Genomic DNA, 20,408 nt, shown 5'->3' on the forward strand with positions numbered 1-20,408 from the left:
GCAGTTTGACTTTTTTTCAAGTTCAGTATAATTTGAGTGAAATTAAATTAACAGTTGAGATAAAAATAAAATTAACAGTTGTCGCTCTTGCGATTCGCAGAGGTATTGCAACTGTGTTTTAGGTATTGCAACTTTTTTCCGTTAAGATTTTGTTCACAGAATTTGCACATCATCTTGTTTTTTTTTGTAAAATAAACTTCGTTCCTAAACTGTTTTTCCCATTTGGCAAAGGGGTAATGTCAATGTTTGTAAAGCAAAAAACCTGGGAATCAAAAGAGGGCGGTACTTACACTTTTCTATTAAAATTGAAATTTTCAATTTTATTGATCTAATTGAGTTCAATTTTCGGACTATTATGTGTCTTTTTGGTCAGCTCAGATTCCACGGCAAGAGGCTTTCACACAGAGGCGAAGTAGAGCACTTGCAGAGGAAAAATGAAAAAGAATGAATTTTAAAATCAGATTGGAAAATTGTTGCAATAACATTTTTTATAAACTTCGGCGAAACTTCGCAAACACTAGCAAGAACATGACAAAAAACAGCTTTATAAAACGCAATAAGGTAAATTAGAATTAAGGCTAGAGATAGTTTAAAAAAATTCAGCTATTTTCCAATTTGATTTGTTTTTCATACCGTGCTTCGTAACATCACGAGTTCGGCCATGATAACACGTAAGACAATTGAAAAATAAAAAATTTGAAATATGGGGGGAAAAGTGGAAAAGAGACAGAAATTCGGCTAAGTCTCGGGTTCGAACCAGCGACCTAGAGATTATGTGTCTCACGCACTAACCACTCAGCCACGGACGCGTAACAGGCATCAAATACTAGCCACAAATAAAGCAGAGAAAAGATTCTATGCAGTTTCCAATGCCACAGTGAAATTTCCAAATAATTGAACAGTTTTATTTGCGAGTTAATTTAGAAAAAAACAAGGTTCGTAATAACACACTAAGCTGATAGCAGGATTAAGGAAACGGAGAACAACAGGTTCTTGCTCATTTTTGTTTTATTTTAAGTAGTATTTGACTCATTTTAATAGACCTATTCCTATGCTATTTAACGTTATGATTTCTCTCACATAATGGGGTACACGTATTTTGATGTACCACGACACTCAAGGCAACGTAAGGATAAAATTTTTAAAAAACCAATTATGAAATTAAACTTTTTACATACGTACATAGCTATTTACAGATATCTTTGATCAAATTGAATTGGAATTAAAATTCTCCCTATAACCAGGTCAACTTCAATGAAATTCAATGTTGTGAAGCAACTTAAAAATAGTATAGGAGAAAAATAACTCAAAGAGTTGACTTGAAATCTATTAGGAATTCATTACAAGGACTAGTGCTCAGGTGTTAGCTTATCGGAACTGTCGAAATCACTAGCATATGAATCGTCCAAATTTTCATCGACCAAACTGTCATTGAAGTCTTCGACCTTCAGGTCATAAGATGACCCTCTGCCAGCTGACGTGATACTGTTGAACAAGTCATCATCAATCCCTGCATTCCTCAGCGTTTCTATGTATCTTTTATCCGCTTCTTTCTTCGCATTGATTTCAGACGCCCTCTCAAACAGAAGCTGCCTATTTTCTAGACGATCAGACATACTTGCCAACTTTTGTTGGTACTCCATTTCCAATTCGCGTTGCTGCTCTCGAAACTCTTGAACCTTGCGTGCTCTGGTTTCTTCAAGAAGCAATCTGTTATCATTCGCAGCAGCTTTCATGGCAATGTGCTTTCTTAAAGCCTGTTCTTTAGCTTTCTTCTTCTTCGCCTCGTATTCGTTCAATTTAGATTCTCGGGCCGACTCGCTCAACTTTTCGCGATTCTTCGAAGCCATCAGTTCGAAAGATTTGGTTATCTTGGGCGGAATTGTGTCGCTTTTATAAGTTTTGTGCTTGCCAATCGGAGCGCCTGATTGAGCTGGACTCAGGGCTGCACGTCCAGACAATGGTCGACTTCGAATATCCAGATCCGCTTTTACGCACTTTTCTACCTTTGCTGAATGTTTTTGCTCAGTACGCATTGTAAATGGCTTACAGACAGTGGATTCTTTCATAGTTCGGATCTTCTCGGCTTCATTCAGAAATTTTTTATACTGGGCGTCGAAGTCTGGTACCGAATGACTCAAAGCGCTCCTAGATCTCCTTGGGAGAGAGTTTCTCGAATCAGAAGGTTCCTCTTTATTTTTTCTAATGGCAGTTTTTGAAACTTCTGGTGAAGATACTGGCGCCTTACTTTGACGCAGCAAAGTCTGTGCTCGCAATTTACATCTCATTTGCCTAAACAATTCCTCTTCCTGCATTTTTTCGGTAACACTAGGTTTATCTAAGACCTTCCGAGGAACTGGTTTTGCCTTAAACTGGGGCGGACGTTCGCTTTCGTCGGCAATCATTTTATCGATGCTTTTCGAAAGTTTCGAAATCCTAGCATAGTCGTTGTCCCTGTCAGTGAACTTGAAAGGTTTTGTCATGCTTTGGAGATCAGACTTTCGCTTTTCTTTCGAGCTAGATCTGACATTTTTGTCTTTATCTTGCATTGTTTCGTAGAGAGGCAGAAACGTGTGGCCCGGAATTGGGTTTGCTTTGAACTTTTTAGTCAGCTCCTTCATTTCGGAGAGTCGTTTTTGTTCCTGTTCTAGTTCGAAAATTTGCTGTGATCTGGACTTCTTTTTTGGCTTTTGGTACTCACGGATGGTCATACTAAATGGTTTCGGAACTGTGATCGAGGGTTTCCAATCATCAGTCTTCTTCGAAAGAGAATTCATTCGATGCCTTTTAAGTGTCATTTCAATGTCATCTAAATTTCTTTCGTGCTCCAAGTCTAACCGATTCATGTAGTCGGTGATTGCTACGCCATCCCACATTCTATCTGCCGATACTCTTTCGAAGTATCCGTTCTGATTATGGTCTATGTCTTGCGACTCTGCATTGTCGTTGGTTGGGAAGTCTGCGAGAGATAGATCTCTGTACTCACGTTCCAAATCAGCTAACCGTGCGTCTGATATTTGAATATTTTGAGCAGCCAGGAGTTCTAGATTTTCAGCACTGCCGGTGACTTCAACTTCCGTTCCCTGCGCTTCCATTTTAGCTGCATAGAGCGATTCTAACTGTTTCATCGTCGCTTTTTGCTCTTCTCGCAGCTGCATGAGCTTCTGGTAAAACTCATCGTCATTCAAGCTGCTGCTGGTTTCCGTCATTTTAACTGAAACAATTATCAAAAATTTGCAGATGTGGCTTTTCAAGTCAGTTACAACATCCTAGAAATCATGCTATGAGCAAAATAGCTTAGAAATCCCACCTAACACTGATTATGTCAGTTTATTACACAGAAGCGAAGCCGAGCTTCGCACCACTTGCGATACAACCACAAAGATAGCGTGACACCTTAGCTGGCAGAAAATAATACGAAAGCAGCTGTCGAAAAAAAATCGCGAGAAAATACTAGATGTACCAAAACTTTCAATTCGTTGTCTCGATTAGTCTTTCAAAATGTGTATTTTATGAAAAAATTACATTTCAAACAAATGAACGTTAAATTAGCATCGGAGCAATGTAACAGTCGCCCACTTAAGTCACATATGAGGTTAAAGAAAAATAGGCCCTATAACCATTTGCTCAAGAGTCCGGGACACTATCTCGTGTTTTTCTACCTCAAACAGTCGGAGCCAATTCGGTTCACTTGCGACATGAGACTAAAACCTTTGTTACAGCTTAAAGGCCACTACCAAAATACTCCCCCCCACTCTAGAAAATAAGAACGTCCCCATACTTAGATCTCAAAATACCTAAAACACGCGAACGCCGTTAAAAACAGGGTCGGAGCAATCCGTATAGCTACTCTTTATTAGACAGTGGAACTTTGATCCATTTCTGATGGATCAACCTAAAACGTTCCTTATCTCAACATAACAATATAAAACACACAAGAAATTTAAATTGGGTACTCACATACCTGCACACTCTATAATTGGAGTAACTAAGTTAACCAGTAACTCTAGCATAAATGGGTAATCAAGTTTAACTTAAGAAGTTTTGAATAAGTCAGTTTTAGCTCAAGAAACAAGTTTTAGTTCTGGAACATTGGGAGACTTCGCTTGTCCACCTTTCCACCGAAGGTTCACTCTGGTCCACTTCTGATCTATGTCTTATGTTGTCGCGAGAAACTTGAGCATGACATGCTCAATTCGTATTTTTGAAAAATTCCATTTCACACCAAAATCATGTTTCTTGCGTTGCTCAAGGTCAAAATTCCAAATATGACCGACTGGCACATACTCCCCGGACTCAAGATCGATGTCCTCATCGCGTGTCGCCGTCTGCCAGTGAGCCGCCAGAATAATGAGTGTTGCTCAAGATACAGTGCCAGTGGTCATTTACAGAAGTTTGCAGCAGATTTAACTTTATCTACACCCCAAAATTCGTAACCATGCAAAATTGTCACATTATCGCTAAACAGCAATCAAAATCTGCATACACCTGCACCCTAAATTTCCGCTTTGCAATCTAATGATTAAAATTTCCTTTGTCTTATCCAATCAGAAAATTTTCATGCAGCATTTTGATTCATATAATAGATATAGCATATTAATAACAATACTTTGTTTCATTAAAAATTTCTTTTCCGTGACCTCAAATTTTATCCGAGTTCAAACTCAAGCCCCTTTTCTTTCCTTCCCAAGACTCAAGAAACCGACACTGAGCTTCCTGCTCATTTCGTGCTCCTAGCTCTTGAGGTGCTAGGCCCTGATGCATTCGACACTGTGATCTGCCTCAGCAGCGCTTCCTCATCGTCGGAGCTGATCACGATCTCTTCCCAAGCCTTTAGTTGTTCGTAGGATCGCATCCACTGCCTCTGCTATTGCAATCTCTTCGCCTGGTTCGGCAAACCCTTCACTTTAGATTCCCTGTTCAGACAAAAAGAGTTATGCAGGCTCAAGCTCACGTTCTTCGGTAAGTCCTCTTCCAATATAGACTCCCTTGGTATTATCTCTAGACACCCTACCAACTCTTTTCCAACCCGTTTTGATTGCATTACGATGGGTCAGCAAATGTCTTTTGAAGGCTCCCGGCCCTATCTCAGCCAGGAACGGTCGATATTCTTTCTGATGCTTTTTAATTTGATCCTTCGTCACCACGTATAAGCAAGACGTCAAAGTCGCTCGAAACCATGGGAAGAATCTTATGCGGCACCACACGTGCCTGACCTCCATTGGTATAGCGAATACTTTGCACGCAGTCTCAAAAAACTCAAGCCTCCTGCTGTAATCAATAGCGTGTATCGATTCCGCTGTCGGTGCCTTCGACTCCCGATATTTCGTCACGTTTTCTTCCATCCATCACAATGCCAGCATTGAACTCACTACCAATAGGTTCAACTTCTGCCGATGATCGGACAATCCCATTGACCGAACTACCTCCACGTCTCATATCAAGCAGAGGTTTGCGTGCTCCGGATACCAAACCTTTTGTGCCAGACAGTGGCACGGGCAATCCCCATGTGTGAGTTTTATACTCCGGAGGTTGCGTTCTCCCGATGCTTCCAGCAGAGGTTCCAGCTCCATCATCTTTTTGTGTGTCACATCAATCTCCTCCAGGGCTGGGGTACTGTTCATCGGCTTCCCGATCGTGTTCTGTCTCTCGAAGTCTCTCGTGTTCTCACCTTCAAGACCCCAAAGTTCTTCCCCCCAGATCTACTCAAGTCATCTCTTTGTTCCCCCGGTACAGTCCACAGGATCTTTCTCAACAGTCTGTGCGAGTGATGCGACATTCGAGGAGGCGTACGCACTTGGGTACCGAGAAGGCTTTGTCGATTAGTATCCTCTGGCTGGATTCCTCCACCATCGCCATGTATAGTGGGTAGTGGCTTCCACAGAGGTTAGCCATGGATGATCCCACTAGGAATTTTCCGTTCACTGGCAAACTATAGGCTTCACTCACGGGCAAACCTCATTTCCGACTCCAGCCCAATCTTCAACCCTCTGATATGCTTCTGGGTTATTTGCAAGAGTTACGTTATAAAAAAATTGTTCGTAATAACACACTTCGCTGATCGCTAGTGTAATTATCCAAGCAAGAATATCAGTTTGAATCCAACTGAGATTTTAAACCTGCACATCAAATTTTTTGAAACACGCAAAAAAATCATTTTTAAATTGCACACTGATAATAAAAACTTATTCTGATTTATTTTTCAAATAATACTAGGATGTTCAAAAACCAAAATTTTCATTTTCAAAAATCAGAATAAATGATATCAAAAAACAACATGCTTCACCTAAAAAGCTCAAAACAATTCTAAAAAATACAAAAACCAGCTGAAAATGATAAACTTCCCTAAAAACAATTCAAATTCTTAATGTGTATTATTCGTTTTAAATCTTTCAATCTTAAATTTTTTTTTCTTTTAGCCTTAAAAAAAATTTTCGAGAAAACTTTGAAAATCTTCATGTTTAGTTTTCCCACTTTTGTAAAGAAGGCCCTGGGAAGTCAATTTAGACCAACAATTTATCATCTGACCTTTTTTATATAAAAATAATCCAATTTGGTAAAACTGGTTTGGCAAATTTGAAAATTAAAATCCACTTTGGAAACAAGACCTTTTTGTGTGACCTTTACTTTTTTGCTGTCCGAAATGAACTGAACTTACAATAAAATCAAAAGCCACACCACGAAATATCAAAATTAAGCCTGAACAAATTTTAAGCCTTTTCTTGAAAAAACTACGACCTTTAATATCGCGACGTTAATAAGATCATCGCGACCTTAATAAGAGACTTCACTACGTTCATCGACTCTTAAAACAAAAATAATTAACATAGGCAACAGCCATTGGAAAACGAGTCAATGAGCGGAAGTAAACAGAAAAAAATGCCACTTGTTTTGATAAAATCTCAACTTTCGAATTTTAAAGAAAAAAGATGCCCTTAAAACTTTTTGAATTTCTAGAGCAATTTATTGGTCACTTTTTTGATAAAATTAACAAGATTCCACTTATGAAACTAGAAATCGATCACGTTTTTGTGACTTTTACACTTTCGCTGTTCAATAGTGGAGATTACTTTCCTTTTAACTAAGTAAATGAACTGAACTTGAAAAGATATCAAAAAAACGAACCGCGAAAAAAAATTAGAGCCTGAATTAATTTTCAGACTTTTCCTGAAAAAAAAACTAATAAAAAAATTATCGCGACCTATATAAGAGTCTGAACTACGTTAAGACTTAAACAAGTTAAGCGAATTATCTGTTCCAATACTCATACCTTGTGAGAACTCGATCTCTAATTTGGTCGGTTTGTCCGGCGCCTCAAGGGGATTCGTCGTGTATCTGTATGTGGAAAGCGGGGGCTCTTCCTAAACAAAATAATGTTCTCAAAACCCAATCAAAAACAGTTTCGTTAGGTAAAAACGAAGCATACAGAACGGAAGTCAAGCGCAAGCAAACAGCATATTAGTTAATAAAAAAGATACCTTTATACGATTAAAAGTTCATTGTAATTTTTCAGAAAACCGTTCATTTTAGCTAAATTCAATTAAATATTGCAAAAATTCGTGTTTTTGTTTTTTCGTTACAAATATATGGTTTTCGTTTTGTTCTGAAAACTATATATTTATCCAAAAATCCACCCCCTCCCTCTCAATTCGCTACTGCGTGAGACCATTAATAAGAAGGTTATTCCACTCAAGTATTTGTGAGTATAATTGAATTGGTTATCATGCACTTACATGGGGTTTTTCTAGTATTCCGGATTCCATGCTAAGAAGGATAAGATATTTTATTCAATAATTCTAATGCATTCTACACATTTCAAAAAGTTTTGCTCTCATAATCCAATAATCCACTGCCATATTATCTGCAGGGCATTTTTTTAAAATATTTATTATTCAGCTAACTGAACTAAGAAGCTCTTTATTAATTAGCATAGCAAAGATGATTTCAAAACTGGTGGCAGCTTCTTGGTAAATAGCGATCTTTAGTTAAGGTGATGATTCGAAAATAAGTTACCAAGCAAAAACCCTCTCCCATACAAAGCAATTGAACTATGTACATAGGTACACCACTACACTTTAATAAGCAGAGAGTAAAACAGACTTGTAGTCCAACTAAAAGACGCTCACAATTCATTTTTGGAGCGATCACTTACTTTGGGATCTTCTAGAGGCCCAGATTCCATACTGCAAAATCAAACACTTCACTTCAAATTAGGAAACATGATACATTTTTGTTTAAAAAAAGACCGTTAAAATGGCATGTTGTATCCATACCTCGCCAAATACATGAGGAATTCAAATGAGGAACCTTTGGGAAAAAATTATGACTAAGATAGAAATAGTGATTGTTTACTTTCGATGCTTGTACAGTATTTACTTTCTTCTTGAAGTTTTAACTGATAATTGAAGTTTGAAAGATCTGTTTACTTTCATACCGATGAGAACTAAAAAAGACCCCCTTACATTTCAAGAGAAGCATCAAAAGATTGCCCTTTAGTTTAGCAGGGCAAAAAACATAAAATCTAGTTTCTTGTTAAAACCAACAAACTTTGCATTTTTTCCTTGACTGAAATCAGAAAACTGCCATACTGCACGTGTATGGCAGTTTTCTGAGTTCAGTCAAGGAGCACGGATCATGGAGGGTCGAATATACCACCAATACGCTCGAAAGACCGAGCGGATCAATCGTACAATTTGTTACCCAAATCGATTAAGGGGGGATAAAAAATCCCGTTTTTCAAAATTTGACTACGATGGCAAAATAAATTGATCTAATTAGTCAAAAAAAAAATCAACCGATACCAAATTATGATTTACTACGCTAATAACAGGATGAAACAGCTATTCGGTAAAAAAAATCCAGCAGTATATTAATCACGCTTGATTGAAATGAATATTTTATGCGTAATCAATTTTCAAAATTAATACATGCTTGGCGAGGACAATCTATGGTAGGTCTCTCAGTGGAGGGGGAGGGGGGTTCAAGAGATTGTACGGGTGATCTGACCTAGCTATTTTAGCGATCTATATATTTAGCCCCTCATATATTCTGACCATCTTAGAAACTAAATCAGTATATTCCATCTAAACCAAAAACTCATCAACTGGCATTAAAGATAGATTACAGCCCAAATCCCTCGACTTCATTTTATGCGTAGCCTATTTCTCCCCTCAAGTGATATTTAAGTGATAGTAGATACGTCACAACATCGGTCCCAGGGCTACAATGCTAAACAGCGATTAGCGCAAAAGGCTAAAAGACTTAAAAAAAGCGACACTTTTGGAGGGTGGAGTTTCCAACTAAATCAAATAGCAATTACAGTCTAGAAACTTCTTCTCAACCGAAAGCTAAGCATGATAGAAAAAAAAGATAAAAAGTCTTGATTGCAAAACACTATATTTTATTCAGGGTGCAGTTGTTGAAAACATGCGCTGAGAATTATGCAAATTTGGCCCTATGGTGTCTTTTGATCAGGTTGAAATTCTGAGGGGGGCAAGATGTCTCTCTAATCTTGATATAGCTCTGTGGGATCAAAAGAAAGCTGGCATAAATTGACTGCAAGCAAGTTGATGAACAATTCCTATCATTCCACGCACCCGTAAATAGCCCAAAAATACGAATTCATAAACAGCAGAAATTAATAACTTTTTGTTTCAAATGAATTACGCAACTGTGATTTAATTTTTAGCTTAATTCTGTAAATGCGCTTTAGATTTAGTTTCAGCCGTCTTTCATTTCTAAAATCATAAAATTTTATTTGTGAAATCAAATTTCTGCCTATTGTACATTCGTCTCATTGCCCTTTTTTACCATTAAACTTGCCCCCTTTAGATAAGCTACATCAACGTTCAGGTAGAAAGCTAGTCAGTCCCTAATTCAGGGCTTAATCTTCAACCTGAAAACGCGTGAATGAATTAAACTCGAGGTTGGTAGGGGGTTCTTGCGGTGCGATAACATTCACAATTCAAGACTCCGCCGTGATGTCGCTTCCTGTGCCGGCGACGGGGAAGCTTCCTTTTTGGTTCGAATCACGGGGGTAGAAGAAATAGTATCTGAGGGAGGGTAGATAAGGTTCTCTTTAATGTCTTCGGCCAGATAAAGCCAGGGAGATTAGTGGCATCACTCCATGCTTCTTCGGAAGTTAATCCACCCTAACTTAAGTCATCTATTGACCCTTCTCTGAAGAGTATCATCGAATCGCCTTTTATTTATGAGATTTTACCAAAGATAGCTTTGTAATTAAGTGAAGCATTCCAATTGCAAATGCCACGCGACAGGCTGATGCCTTTTGGTATTCTTCCAAGCCGAACTAAGTTGTAAATTTACAATTTCATACAGGGATGGTTATGAGTTTCTGGCTTAAAGTAAAATTGTCAATATTCTGCCACAAATTTCTTCTGGTTGATCTCAAAACCAAGCCCGAATTTTTTTTGGCCCTAGAACTTATTAAATCTAACTGACCGACAGTTGGAAAAGAGTGTCACTGAACGCAAGTTAACAGAAAAAAAATGCGGACTTGTTTTTTGGAAAAATCTCAACTTTCAAATTTCAAAAAAAAACAGATGCCCTTAAAGCTCTTTGAATATCTGGAGCAATTTATCATTGGCACTTTTTTGGTAAAAGTAACCAAATTTGAGAAAGGAGGATCAATAAGTAAAGTTTTGAGTTCGCTGGTAAATCTGATAATTAAATTCCAATTTCGAAATCACGTTTTTCGTGACCTTTACACTTTCGCTGTTCGTTACTATAGTTTGTCTTCCTTTTAACAAAAAAATGAACCTGACCTTAAAAAGCTATCACAAGTCAAACAGCAAAAAAGTAAATTTGAGCCTGAACAAATTATAAGACTTCCTGAATAAAAAAAAACCGAAAAAAATCATCGCGACCTAAATAAGAGTCTGAACAACTCTCATCGACTCTTTAAAAAATCAACCCATGAACTTAAAACGGATCTACTTGATATTCTTCTCCTTCTTATGATATCTATTAAAGAATCTCAAGCCCTTTAAATAAATACAGTAAATTATAGTGATTTAAAATAACCGGACACGAACAACATTTTAAATTTCCAACCGGCTTTTCTCAAATTGGATTAGACAAAAAGTGAAGAACAAAAGTTGCTTAGATTTTCACCTGAATTATTAGTGCAATTTTTTCCCCTAAATCCTTAACCAAAATTTTACCACTTGGATTTTTTTATTAATCAAGAATTACGCTGAAACTACCAAGTGAATTGATAAGAAAATTGTAGCCCAACAGAAATCTAGAAGAATGAAATTTCCAAAAGTTTGCTTACATAGACCAACAAAAATCTGGGAAAATGAAATTTCCAAAAACTTGAGTAAAACGTTTGACAATTGTTTTTGGCCAAGGATTTTGATTTTTATATAGTAAAAATGACCTTTTTTGACTGTCAACCAAAAAAAAATTCTTTTATACAGATTTTTGGATACTTTAACTTTCCAGAACTAGCACCGAGCTTTCTGTAGAGAATTCTAATTTTGCTCCAGTCTGATTAGTCGACAAATTCACGAACTAAATCTACTCAACAATCTCCCCCTTTCTCGAAAGGGAGATTGTTAAGTAGATCCCTTATTTAAGTTTAGAGCCATTTGCTGAGTCATGATGAACATTTTTCAAAGAGCCTGATAAAAAATTCATAGAGCCAAAAATATGCGATAGTGCATGCTAAAGCTACGGTCAAAAGATTCCAAAATAAACAAGGGCAAAACCTGTTTCTGTGTAAGTATTACAAAATTTTCCGATCAATTTTCATGGCTAAAAAATGTTCAAAAATTGACTCCAAATTCGGTAGCTCTTTTCAAGGTGCAAAGTTTGAACAGCAGATTTAAAATACGAAACCATTCTCGATATTGGTGATTTCCTTTAAAAACTTATAATCTGAATCATGGCCAATAGGGCTTCAAAATGACACAGTTGACCCCCTGTGAATTTCATAGGGGTTCTTAAATCAGGCGAAAAAAGAACACTTACGCCATAGTTCCTTCCCATTATTATCGTGAATCGAGAGCGGAACAAAATGCTTCTTAGAACTCTATTTATAGATGTGAAAGCTTCCTTTATCTAAATCACCAATTCGAAAACGCAGAGCCACAAACTTAGGTAGTTAAGATATTCGGCAACATTGAAAATTGGATTTAAATCGTGATTGCTGAATTCGCTGCTTCAAAAACAAGATAACAAGCCTTACGAGTCCAAAAAACAATTGCGTAGAAAAATCCATAGTTTTCTTTAAGAACATGATTCTATAGCAAAAAAAAACATATTTACAATAATTGTTTTCAATTCCATTCAAAATCCTACGCTAAGACGTAGGTATGAAATTTAATCAGCTTTTCAGGACGACAATTTTTTATCAAATCTTAATCTTACATGGCATTTAATACGTGTTCCATACGTTTTTACGCTGCTAATGCGTTTTTTATTATGTAGTTCGACTGAAAGACTAATCTTGCGTACACGGTTGATTCTAATCTTAAATGGCAGAAAATCAGGTTGTGATTATTACCTTCAAAACACGCCTCGAATTCCACTTTCAACTGGGAAACAAAACAGAAACAGTAATCGATCAACAGTAATGGCCACAAATCTACATCAGAAGTATACATGAGGGAGGGTCTTAAAAGCTTTGCGAGAAAATTAACCGAGTAAAAAAAACAAACCATTCATTTAAAAACAAACCAGAGTCAGTTTTTAAATCTACCCGCTGGTTAAAAAAAATGATCTTCTTAAAATCAAGCAGGTTAAAAACAAACCATTTTTTATTGCAGAAGAAAAGCAAATTTTCAGATGATTTTTCTCAAAGGCAGTTGATTTTGTAGCCATGAAAAGCACACGAAAATACATAGAAACTCCTTTAATTTCATTCTTTGCCATAAAATAAGAGCTTTAACGCTTAATTCACGCAGTAAGGTTTAAATTACTTCTTGTTTTGTTTCGCAACGAGGTCAAATTACCCATCATATTTTTTCACGTCTTTTTAGACTGTGACGTGTAACGAAACAATCCCATAAAAAATCATTTGGATCTACTTAAAAATCTTCATCCATAAGCTGCTCATAATAACATTCAGAGACCAATGATGATCATTCATTCGATCGTTTTCAACTGGATCGAAGATCTTTTTGGTGTTGTATAACCCAGCAAAAACCAGCTACCGTATAAACCAGCAAAAAAAAATAGACCATTAATTAATAACATGTATGTATGTTATTACGATAATAACGATAATAATATGTATCAGTTCAATAAGTCATGTAAAATTTCAATTCAAATTACTTTCGGCTGGTTAACGTGTTCTGCTCATTCTCGCTTCGTTATACGATGAGCCGCCTGGTTTATTCACACTCCTTTGATTTATAGAAAATCTTTGTTTTCGGCAACTCTCGAAGAGTGGAAAAAAATAATAGATTAGGGTAGATATTTAAAATTTTGCCATCTTATTTTTACTACCTCAATGAAACTCTTAGGGTGTCAAAAGTTTTATATTAAAGCCCTATTGTTCATTATTCATCATGGTTTTTATATTAAAGCCGTATTGGTCATGATTCTAAAAAAAAGTTCCATTGTCAAGAAAAGTTATCTGAATATTTTGGATTTTCAGAATAAATTAAACGAAAATTGCTGAGAGGTTGACCTCCCATGATTAATTAAACTAAATTTTGACGCTATTTTAACGTCATTTTAATTAAAGTTACCTCTCTTTCAAGCATTTTTCTCCGAATTGAATCGCATTTTTCACAAAAAAAAAACAGGAATATCAGACAGAAAAATTTGCAAAAAAACGATTTTCTTAAAAATTTTTTTTTTGGATTTCTTTCTCAAATCAATTTGGTCAAATGTTCAACTTGCACAGTAACAAGCTATCCTTGCGTATTAGCCGTCAGCCCTACTCCCTGTAGGGCCACACGGGGGGTGATTTCGAGGAGGCGCATGACATTGAGAACCTCCATCAGGGACCTAATCTTGGACTCCGATTGGACTAACAATATTATAAGATTTCAATATAAAAAAAAATTAGGCAAAGAACATCGTTTAGCAATGGCGAGATAAGTCTCTGCTTAAACCACATTGATGAAGCTGAAACATGGCGAGATACGTGATAGATACATTTAAATATAAGGTAAATTAAATCGAAACTACTGAACTTTTATTTAAACTACTGTGTCATTTGTGTAATTGCCCCCGGTCCTATTCAATGCGGGACCAAGAGTAGGGGAGGGGGGATCTCATCCATTTCGCCGCAGCCAGCTCCACCTTCAGAAGGCGGGTGACACTGGGACCCCTCCAACCATGACCGAAGTGGGATTAGAACGCACGACTCTTGTGTTGAGCGACGCCTGCCTTACTCCACTCGGCCACGACTACTTAAACAAATGAATGAACAGCCTCTGTATGTACCTGATGTGCATTATGTTGTCGTCGATTGAGTATGGCTCCGATGGAGTGGAGTCCACCGGGATGCCCTTCTCCCCCGCATATTTCATCAGGTCCAGTCTGCCCTGGAACCGGTTGAAGAACTCCGGCATTCTCCAGGGGGCCACCACCTTCACGTCCGGGTTCAGAGCATATGCCGCCAGCTCAAATCTGTTCTGGTCATTGCCCTAAAACGCAAAGAAAATTACACCAACCATGGACAAAAATTGCTTCGAAAAAAAACGCAAAAAATTGCACCGAATATCAGGAACGTTAACGCAGGCCAGGAACCCAACAGCGATAAAAATCAATCCAAGGTTCCCGATATTATGATGTGATAGTAACCATTCAATATGATTATTTGAAATCAATAACCTGTATTTAACGAGATCATTCAAGTTATACTACATTGATTAAGGGCGATCGAAGCTTTACAGAAAACTTTGTCAAGAGGATCCGGTACGCTTAAGTATGACCCTATAAAACCCAAATGATGTCTTGTTTTTCCTTCATCTTCAAGTCAACTGACATTTTTTGAAGTTGAGAGCATCTATCTAGTTTTCTACCGAAACATAAAAAAAAACTTAAAATTTAAAAAAAAAAAAAAAAAAAAAAAAAAAAAAAACATATTGGCAGATCCGTGGTGGATCCTAGGATCCCGTTATCTGTCATCTCCAAGTCTCAGAATCTGTTATGTTGTATATTTAAAATTTGATGTTTTCATATTCTGGAGAAATTCATTCTTTCTTTCTTTCTTTCTTTCTATCTACTTTTTGGATTTGAGATTTCTTTTCATAATTAGTTTTCTGAATATACACGACAAAGTTGGGCGGAGGCTAATTTGAATTGGAATGGGGGCCAATTTATTTATGTAAATGAAGACACCTTTGCTCAAAGTGGATTTATGGAGTTCAAATTCAGCAGATGAGAAGCTCCAGTGACGTGAATGAATGAAGAATACTGCCGACTTAATTGGAAAAGTCCAAAGCGGAGGTTCCGAATTGGCAGCAGGGGAAATTAAATTATTCAAAGCTAATCGAGACCGCTTCCCCCTTAACAAGCCTCAAATACTGTCACGTTTATTGACCTACTTCAACACGCGACATTTTCCCAATAAACAGACTCAAAATTCCATTTTTTCCGTCTAATAAAATAGTAAAATTCAAGCAGACTATTGTAAAAATGAAACAGATTTTTTTAAACTGAGCTCACGCAATTATGATGGAAGGCAGACACCAGCGGATTTAGGGGGGGGGGGGCTTGGGGGTTGGACGCCTTTCTTGTTGGATTCGACCCCCTGCCGACCCAAAGGGTCCCTTTGTACTATTTTGGGATATCCATTTTTGGTTGACGGACCCTTCAACCTTCGGCGCCAATATATACTAAAATTTGCCTGCAGTGAAAACTTGACCAAAACAGGGTCTTTTCAATGCTTTGTGAGAGCTCAGAAAATCAATTTGGTCGACCTAAAAAAAGGTCGTCAAAAATTTCGAAATTTTTTGAAAGTCCGCCCCCCCCTCGAGAAAATCCTAGATACGCCCCTGAAGGCAGATATTCAACTTAATTACAGAAAAATTTGTGATGTTTTCATTTTAGCTTTTTTAATTATGATATAACTATTGGCACTTAATTCGCCTATGATTCCGCCTATAATAAATTTTCAACCGATAGGTTCATTACACTGTTTCGTTAGAATCTCAACATCAGCTAAAACTTTAAAAAAACGTCTCAAAAAGCCTCCTTTCGCCCCTTTGGAACGTTACATTGAGCCAAGATTGAGCAAATGGTACTCCTTTTAGCACGATGTTTTCAACGATGTTTATGTGTTGTGTTTCAGGTACCCTATGAAGACTCTTCAAGTCAGACTGAGATGCACTATAAAAGTCTCTTTTCATTCTATGAAGCATACAATAGATAATAACTTATGGGTTTGGAGATGGTCGCTTCAAGGGTGCTCGAATTTCGCACGAGTGCTGCCAAAGTGTTTGGTAAGTGACAGTAATGGGAGCGTGAACAAGTTTAGAAGTTGGGCTGGCGAATACCTGTGAACTGCGTGATTGATTCGAGCGGCACAAAGCTATTGAGCGAAACAATTAACAAAAGCAATCAGCGCTAATTATCAAATGGCGATAATTGGCTCTTGACACCTGAACATGTGAACTTTTAATTAGATTGGAATTAACATTGTTCAACCAATAAATACACCTGAACTGCGCAGGTGCTTGTGCGATGTTCCGCACCGATTAAAAGTATACAAATACTACACAAAACATAGTTGAGCGAGCGAGAGCGATTCCGGCTCATAAAACATTGTTAGTTGGTTGCTCTTTCAAGACAATTAATAAAAAAGAAGTTTATCGGCGCACTACGTGCTATCAATTCAGCAGTTTTTAACTAGTTATAACACGAAAAGTGCGAAAATGTGAGTGATTTAAAGAGACTCAATTAAAATTTTGGCTGAGCAGCGCGGCGGTAAGACTTTTTGTCGTGAAAAATCGCGAAGTGAAGCAATTAAACCGATTGTACTGTTCTAAGACTTCTGTTGAAAAGTTAATTACAGAGCCACACTTGCTGGTCAATTCATTCTAATCGTATAAATTATATAAGCAATTCATTTTTAGCACCTTTACGCGTAAACTAGCACTACTTTACAATTGCAAATCAAATCATCACAATCTAACAAATCAACAGATACGAAAGCCATTCGAAAACTATCGCAAACCACTCGGCTGAGAGTTACCATCAACCACGCAACCTCCTCCAGCTTCAAGTGAGAAACAGAAAAAAAAACAATAATCCAAATCACTAACTAGATTATTATCACATAATAAAACAATTCAGGACTATTCATAACATCCATTCGACATTCGCAAGGTATCCGTGTAGCTCCTCGACATCACTTGATTTCTTAGATTCCAGTTGCGAAAAAAATCATTCCACACACACACCATTGAATTGATGATTAGTAATAACAAGACTGTGTAGAACACAGAAAGTTGTCAAGAAATTCTAAATTTGAAACGCATTTCAAAACTATCGAAAACTCAAATTGCAGATAAAACAAATCGATTATACAAATTTTCAAAAAACTTCAACATTTTACTACAAAATTAACTCAAGAACGAAAAAAAAATTGTTCAACTTGAAATTCGAGAAGAGGAAAACAAACTGAACGACGAGGAGTCACGAATCAATCCGAGAAGACAGTTAAAGAATGGAGTCTGGAGGAAACAACTGGAACTTCAATTCCATGCCCAACTTCATGGGGGCAGGCGGGGGGAACTCTTCAGCAGGAGCCGCCATGCAGTACCCCTCCAATCCATCTTCATTCAACTACCCTACTCCATCATATATGCAACAAGTAGCTGCAGGTAGGGTCAAAGGGCAAACCAAGAAATCAACGACAACCAACTGATCACAAAATAATAATGTCCAACTTTTTTGATATTCAAACATTTCACTCCAAGTCATATTTTTAATATCATCCCTTTTAGCACTTGATACAATCATGAAACCAACGCTATAGAGAGTTGTAAAAAGTTGGAGCAGACAAAAATATTTATAGAGCAAATGACCTATTTAAGACAATTTTTGCATGCAAAAGCTAACTTTTCTGACAGAAAGTATGCCTCGAGTTCGCCTAAAATTCTAAATTGCACGTAAACTTACTTTAAACTAGGAGATTGCGATACTTAATTGTCAGTTACAATTTTTTGCTACTTACTATAAAACCAATCATCACGAAAATGTCCAATTTTTTGATATCACAAATTTTATTAAAATTTGATTTTTAATATGATCAAGAGCATATCATTTTTTGTAATTTAAAAAATTGAATCTTTAGTTTAATTTCCGAGACAAGAAAAATTTAACTAGAAAGTCATCTTGTGTAGCAACCAAAAGCGCTGTCAAAATTCTAATCGCCCTAAAAAATCTTAGTTTTTGTGTAACTTTTCAGGTATGATACCCTCAGCAATGAACGCCATGTACAGTTCCTCGCCCACCGGTTGCGGAGGAGCAGGCATGTCGGGAGGCGCCTCCGTCCACTCTGGAGTGAACCATGGTTCGTTTCCGGGCGCGAACGCCTCAGGAGCAATTATGGATCAGAGCTTCGGGTCAGGCGCTTCGGCTATACATGCGTTCGATGCGTTCGCAAGGCATCAGCCCTCCGCTGCTTCTAATTGGTACAACGCAGCCAACAACCCAAGTTTAGCATGTAAGCACTCACCCAAATTCTTAATTAATTTAACCGAAAAACTACAAGGATCGAACAAATAACAACGAAAAACTTGACATTTAAAACAAAAAATTTAACAGCAATTGCTCAATTCACGAAAAATTATTTCACTTCAAGCATGGCAAGCTTTTTTGTTGTTAATAAAAAATTATTTCACTCTAAATATGCGAGGCAAGACTGCGACGACATTCCAACTCTTTTGTCGACCTAATTTATATCTAAAAAATTTTTTGGAGCCAATCAATTACTAATTTTCTCAAATCTGATGCTTATTTTAGTCTCAAATCTGATGCGCAGTTCTGCAGCAGCTGCCGTTGCATACAATCCAATGACAGGTCTATCGCTAACAGGGTTCCCACCAGGCGCCAATGCCGACCCCGCTAAGTTCTTCGGACTCGCGAACAGACGAAAAAGACGCGTTTTATTCACTCAGGCTCAAATACACGAACTTGAACGACGATTCAAACAGCAGAAATACTTAACGGCCGCTGAAAGAGAAAGTCTGGCACATTTGATTAACCTAAGTCCAACACAGGTCAAAATCTGGTTCCAGAACCACAGATATAAGACTAAAAAGTCCAAACACAGCTCGCCATCATCAGGAACCGCATCATCGCAGAACGGAAACAGTAACGGGAACCAAAACGATCAACAGGGTGATTCTGAATCACGAGGCACTTCTCATGGTCTTAATAACCAGCAGCAATACATGCAAAGTAAGCCCCCCGTTAAAAGACAAGATACAGAGGTTATAATCAAGAACCCTCAAGTCGACGACAAATCTAGCATTACTCCCATCCTCAATATGAGCATGAACCCAAAGGGACCTGAGAACTACTTGAACGATCTTGACTCCCAGGGCGATTTGCCTGCAGAAGCGATGACCAGGCAAGACTCCAGCAGTCAGATTGACGTTTCAGCCAATAATATTGTAACAGCGGCCCAACTGCGGTCAGTAGCGGCAGCCAATCACAATTCGCTTTTATCTTTCAACTCAGAAAACATATCAGCTCCTCAGTTTGGAAGCCACGGAATGTATTAACTTTTTTAAAGATCTACCTCTATGTTGAGAACCGAAACTACATATCAATGTACAATTTGATGAAATGTGAAGTACCCTTCTTGTATAGTAAATTTTAGTTCATTACGACGATATCTTTATATATTGAATCTTCTTACAAAATTCAGAATTTTATATAAATGATTTCACGTACTATCATCACAAACGTACCAATTGCTCAGAAGTATAAACCTCAGAAGTAGCACCCTTGAAAAAATCAGAAAAAAAAGAAAAATTATCAAGAAATTCGAGCCGTTTCATCTGCAAAGATCACAAAATATTGCGGGGAGTTGGTTGATGTTTAACACGTGAAAAGATACTATATCGTAAAAATAGCCGACAGACAGCTGGAAAAAAGTGAATGAACGAAAGTGAATTAAAAAAATGACTCATTTATTTTTGGAAAAAACTAACTACCGAATTTCAAAGAAAAATATGGCCTTAAAGCTCTTCCGATTTCAAAAACAATTTGATTGAAAAATTTTGACAAAAATTAACCCAATTTGAGAAAATTGGATCAAAGGATAATTTTCTGGATCAAGAAGTTAAATAAACTGGATCAAAAAGTAATTTAAAAAATGTATATAATAAAAAAAATTGTCCCAAATTTTATGCTGTTTTTTGATTTGTAAGAAGGAATTAAAATAGGCTCAAAAAATAACATAAGCCAACGTA

General features: G+C 37.2%; 4 protein-coding genes across 5 annotated transcripts in view; 1 reads left to right on the plus strand and 3 right to left on the minus strand.

Annotated features, from left to right (window-relative positions):
• LOC134838866 (ATP synthase subunit alpha, mitochondrial-like) overlaps positions 1 to 20,408 on the minus strand; it is a 494,565-nt gene that overhangs the window by 445,215 nt on the left and 28,942 nt on the right. The gene's annotated exons all lie outside the window — the stretch shown is intronic.
• The window catches only part of LOC134840680 (argininosuccinate synthase-like), a 42,060-nt gene that overhangs the window by 10,482 nt on the left and 11,170 nt on the right, over positions 1 to 20,408 (minus strand). The window contains exons 4-6 of one of the 2 annotated variants that reach the window (XM_063856652.1): positions 14,422 to 14,624; positions 7,734 to 7,764; positions 7,271 to 7,361 (exon numbers count right to left, since the gene is read on the minus strand). In XM_063856652.1, coding sequence (XP_063712722.1) covers positions 7,271 to 7,361; positions 7,734 to 7,764; positions 14,422 to 14,624 — 325 coding nt within the window. Of the gene's footprint in view, positions 1 to 7,270; positions 7,362 to 7,733; positions 7,765 to 8,152; positions 8,184 to 14,421; positions 14,625 to 20,408 lie in introns of both variants that reach the window. The other variant, XM_063856651.1, reaches the window with a different exon arrangement.
• Positions 1,182 to 3,210, minus strand: LOC134840679 (protein FAM161B-like). Its single transcript, XM_063856650.1, has one exon. It carries the CDS (start codon positions 3,207 to 3,209, stop codon positions 1,350 to 1,352), a length of 1,860 nt encoding a protein of 619 aa, XP_063712720.1. The 5' UTR covers position 3,210; the 3' UTR covers positions 1,182 to 1,349.
• LOC134839172 (homeobox protein Nkx-2.4-like) lies at positions 16,933 to 19,821 on the plus strand. The gene is made up of 3 exons (XM_063854633.1): positions 16,933 to 17,807; positions 18,395 to 18,652; positions 18,952 to 19,821. Exons 1-3 carry the CDS (start codon positions 17,651 to 17,653, stop codon positions 19,713 to 19,715), a joined length of 1,179 nt encoding a protein of 392 aa, XP_063710703.1. The 5' UTR covers positions 16,933 to 17,650; the 3' UTR covers positions 19,716 to 19,821.

This window comes from Symsagittifera roscoffensis, chromosome 2 (genome assembly GCF_963678635.1).
Source record: "Symsagittifera roscoffensis chromosome 2, txSymRosc1.1, whole genome shotgun sequence".
NCBI classification, from domain to species: domain Eukaryota; kingdom Metazoa; phylum Xenacoelomorpha; order Acoela; family Convolutidae; genus Symsagittifera; species Symsagittifera roscoffensis.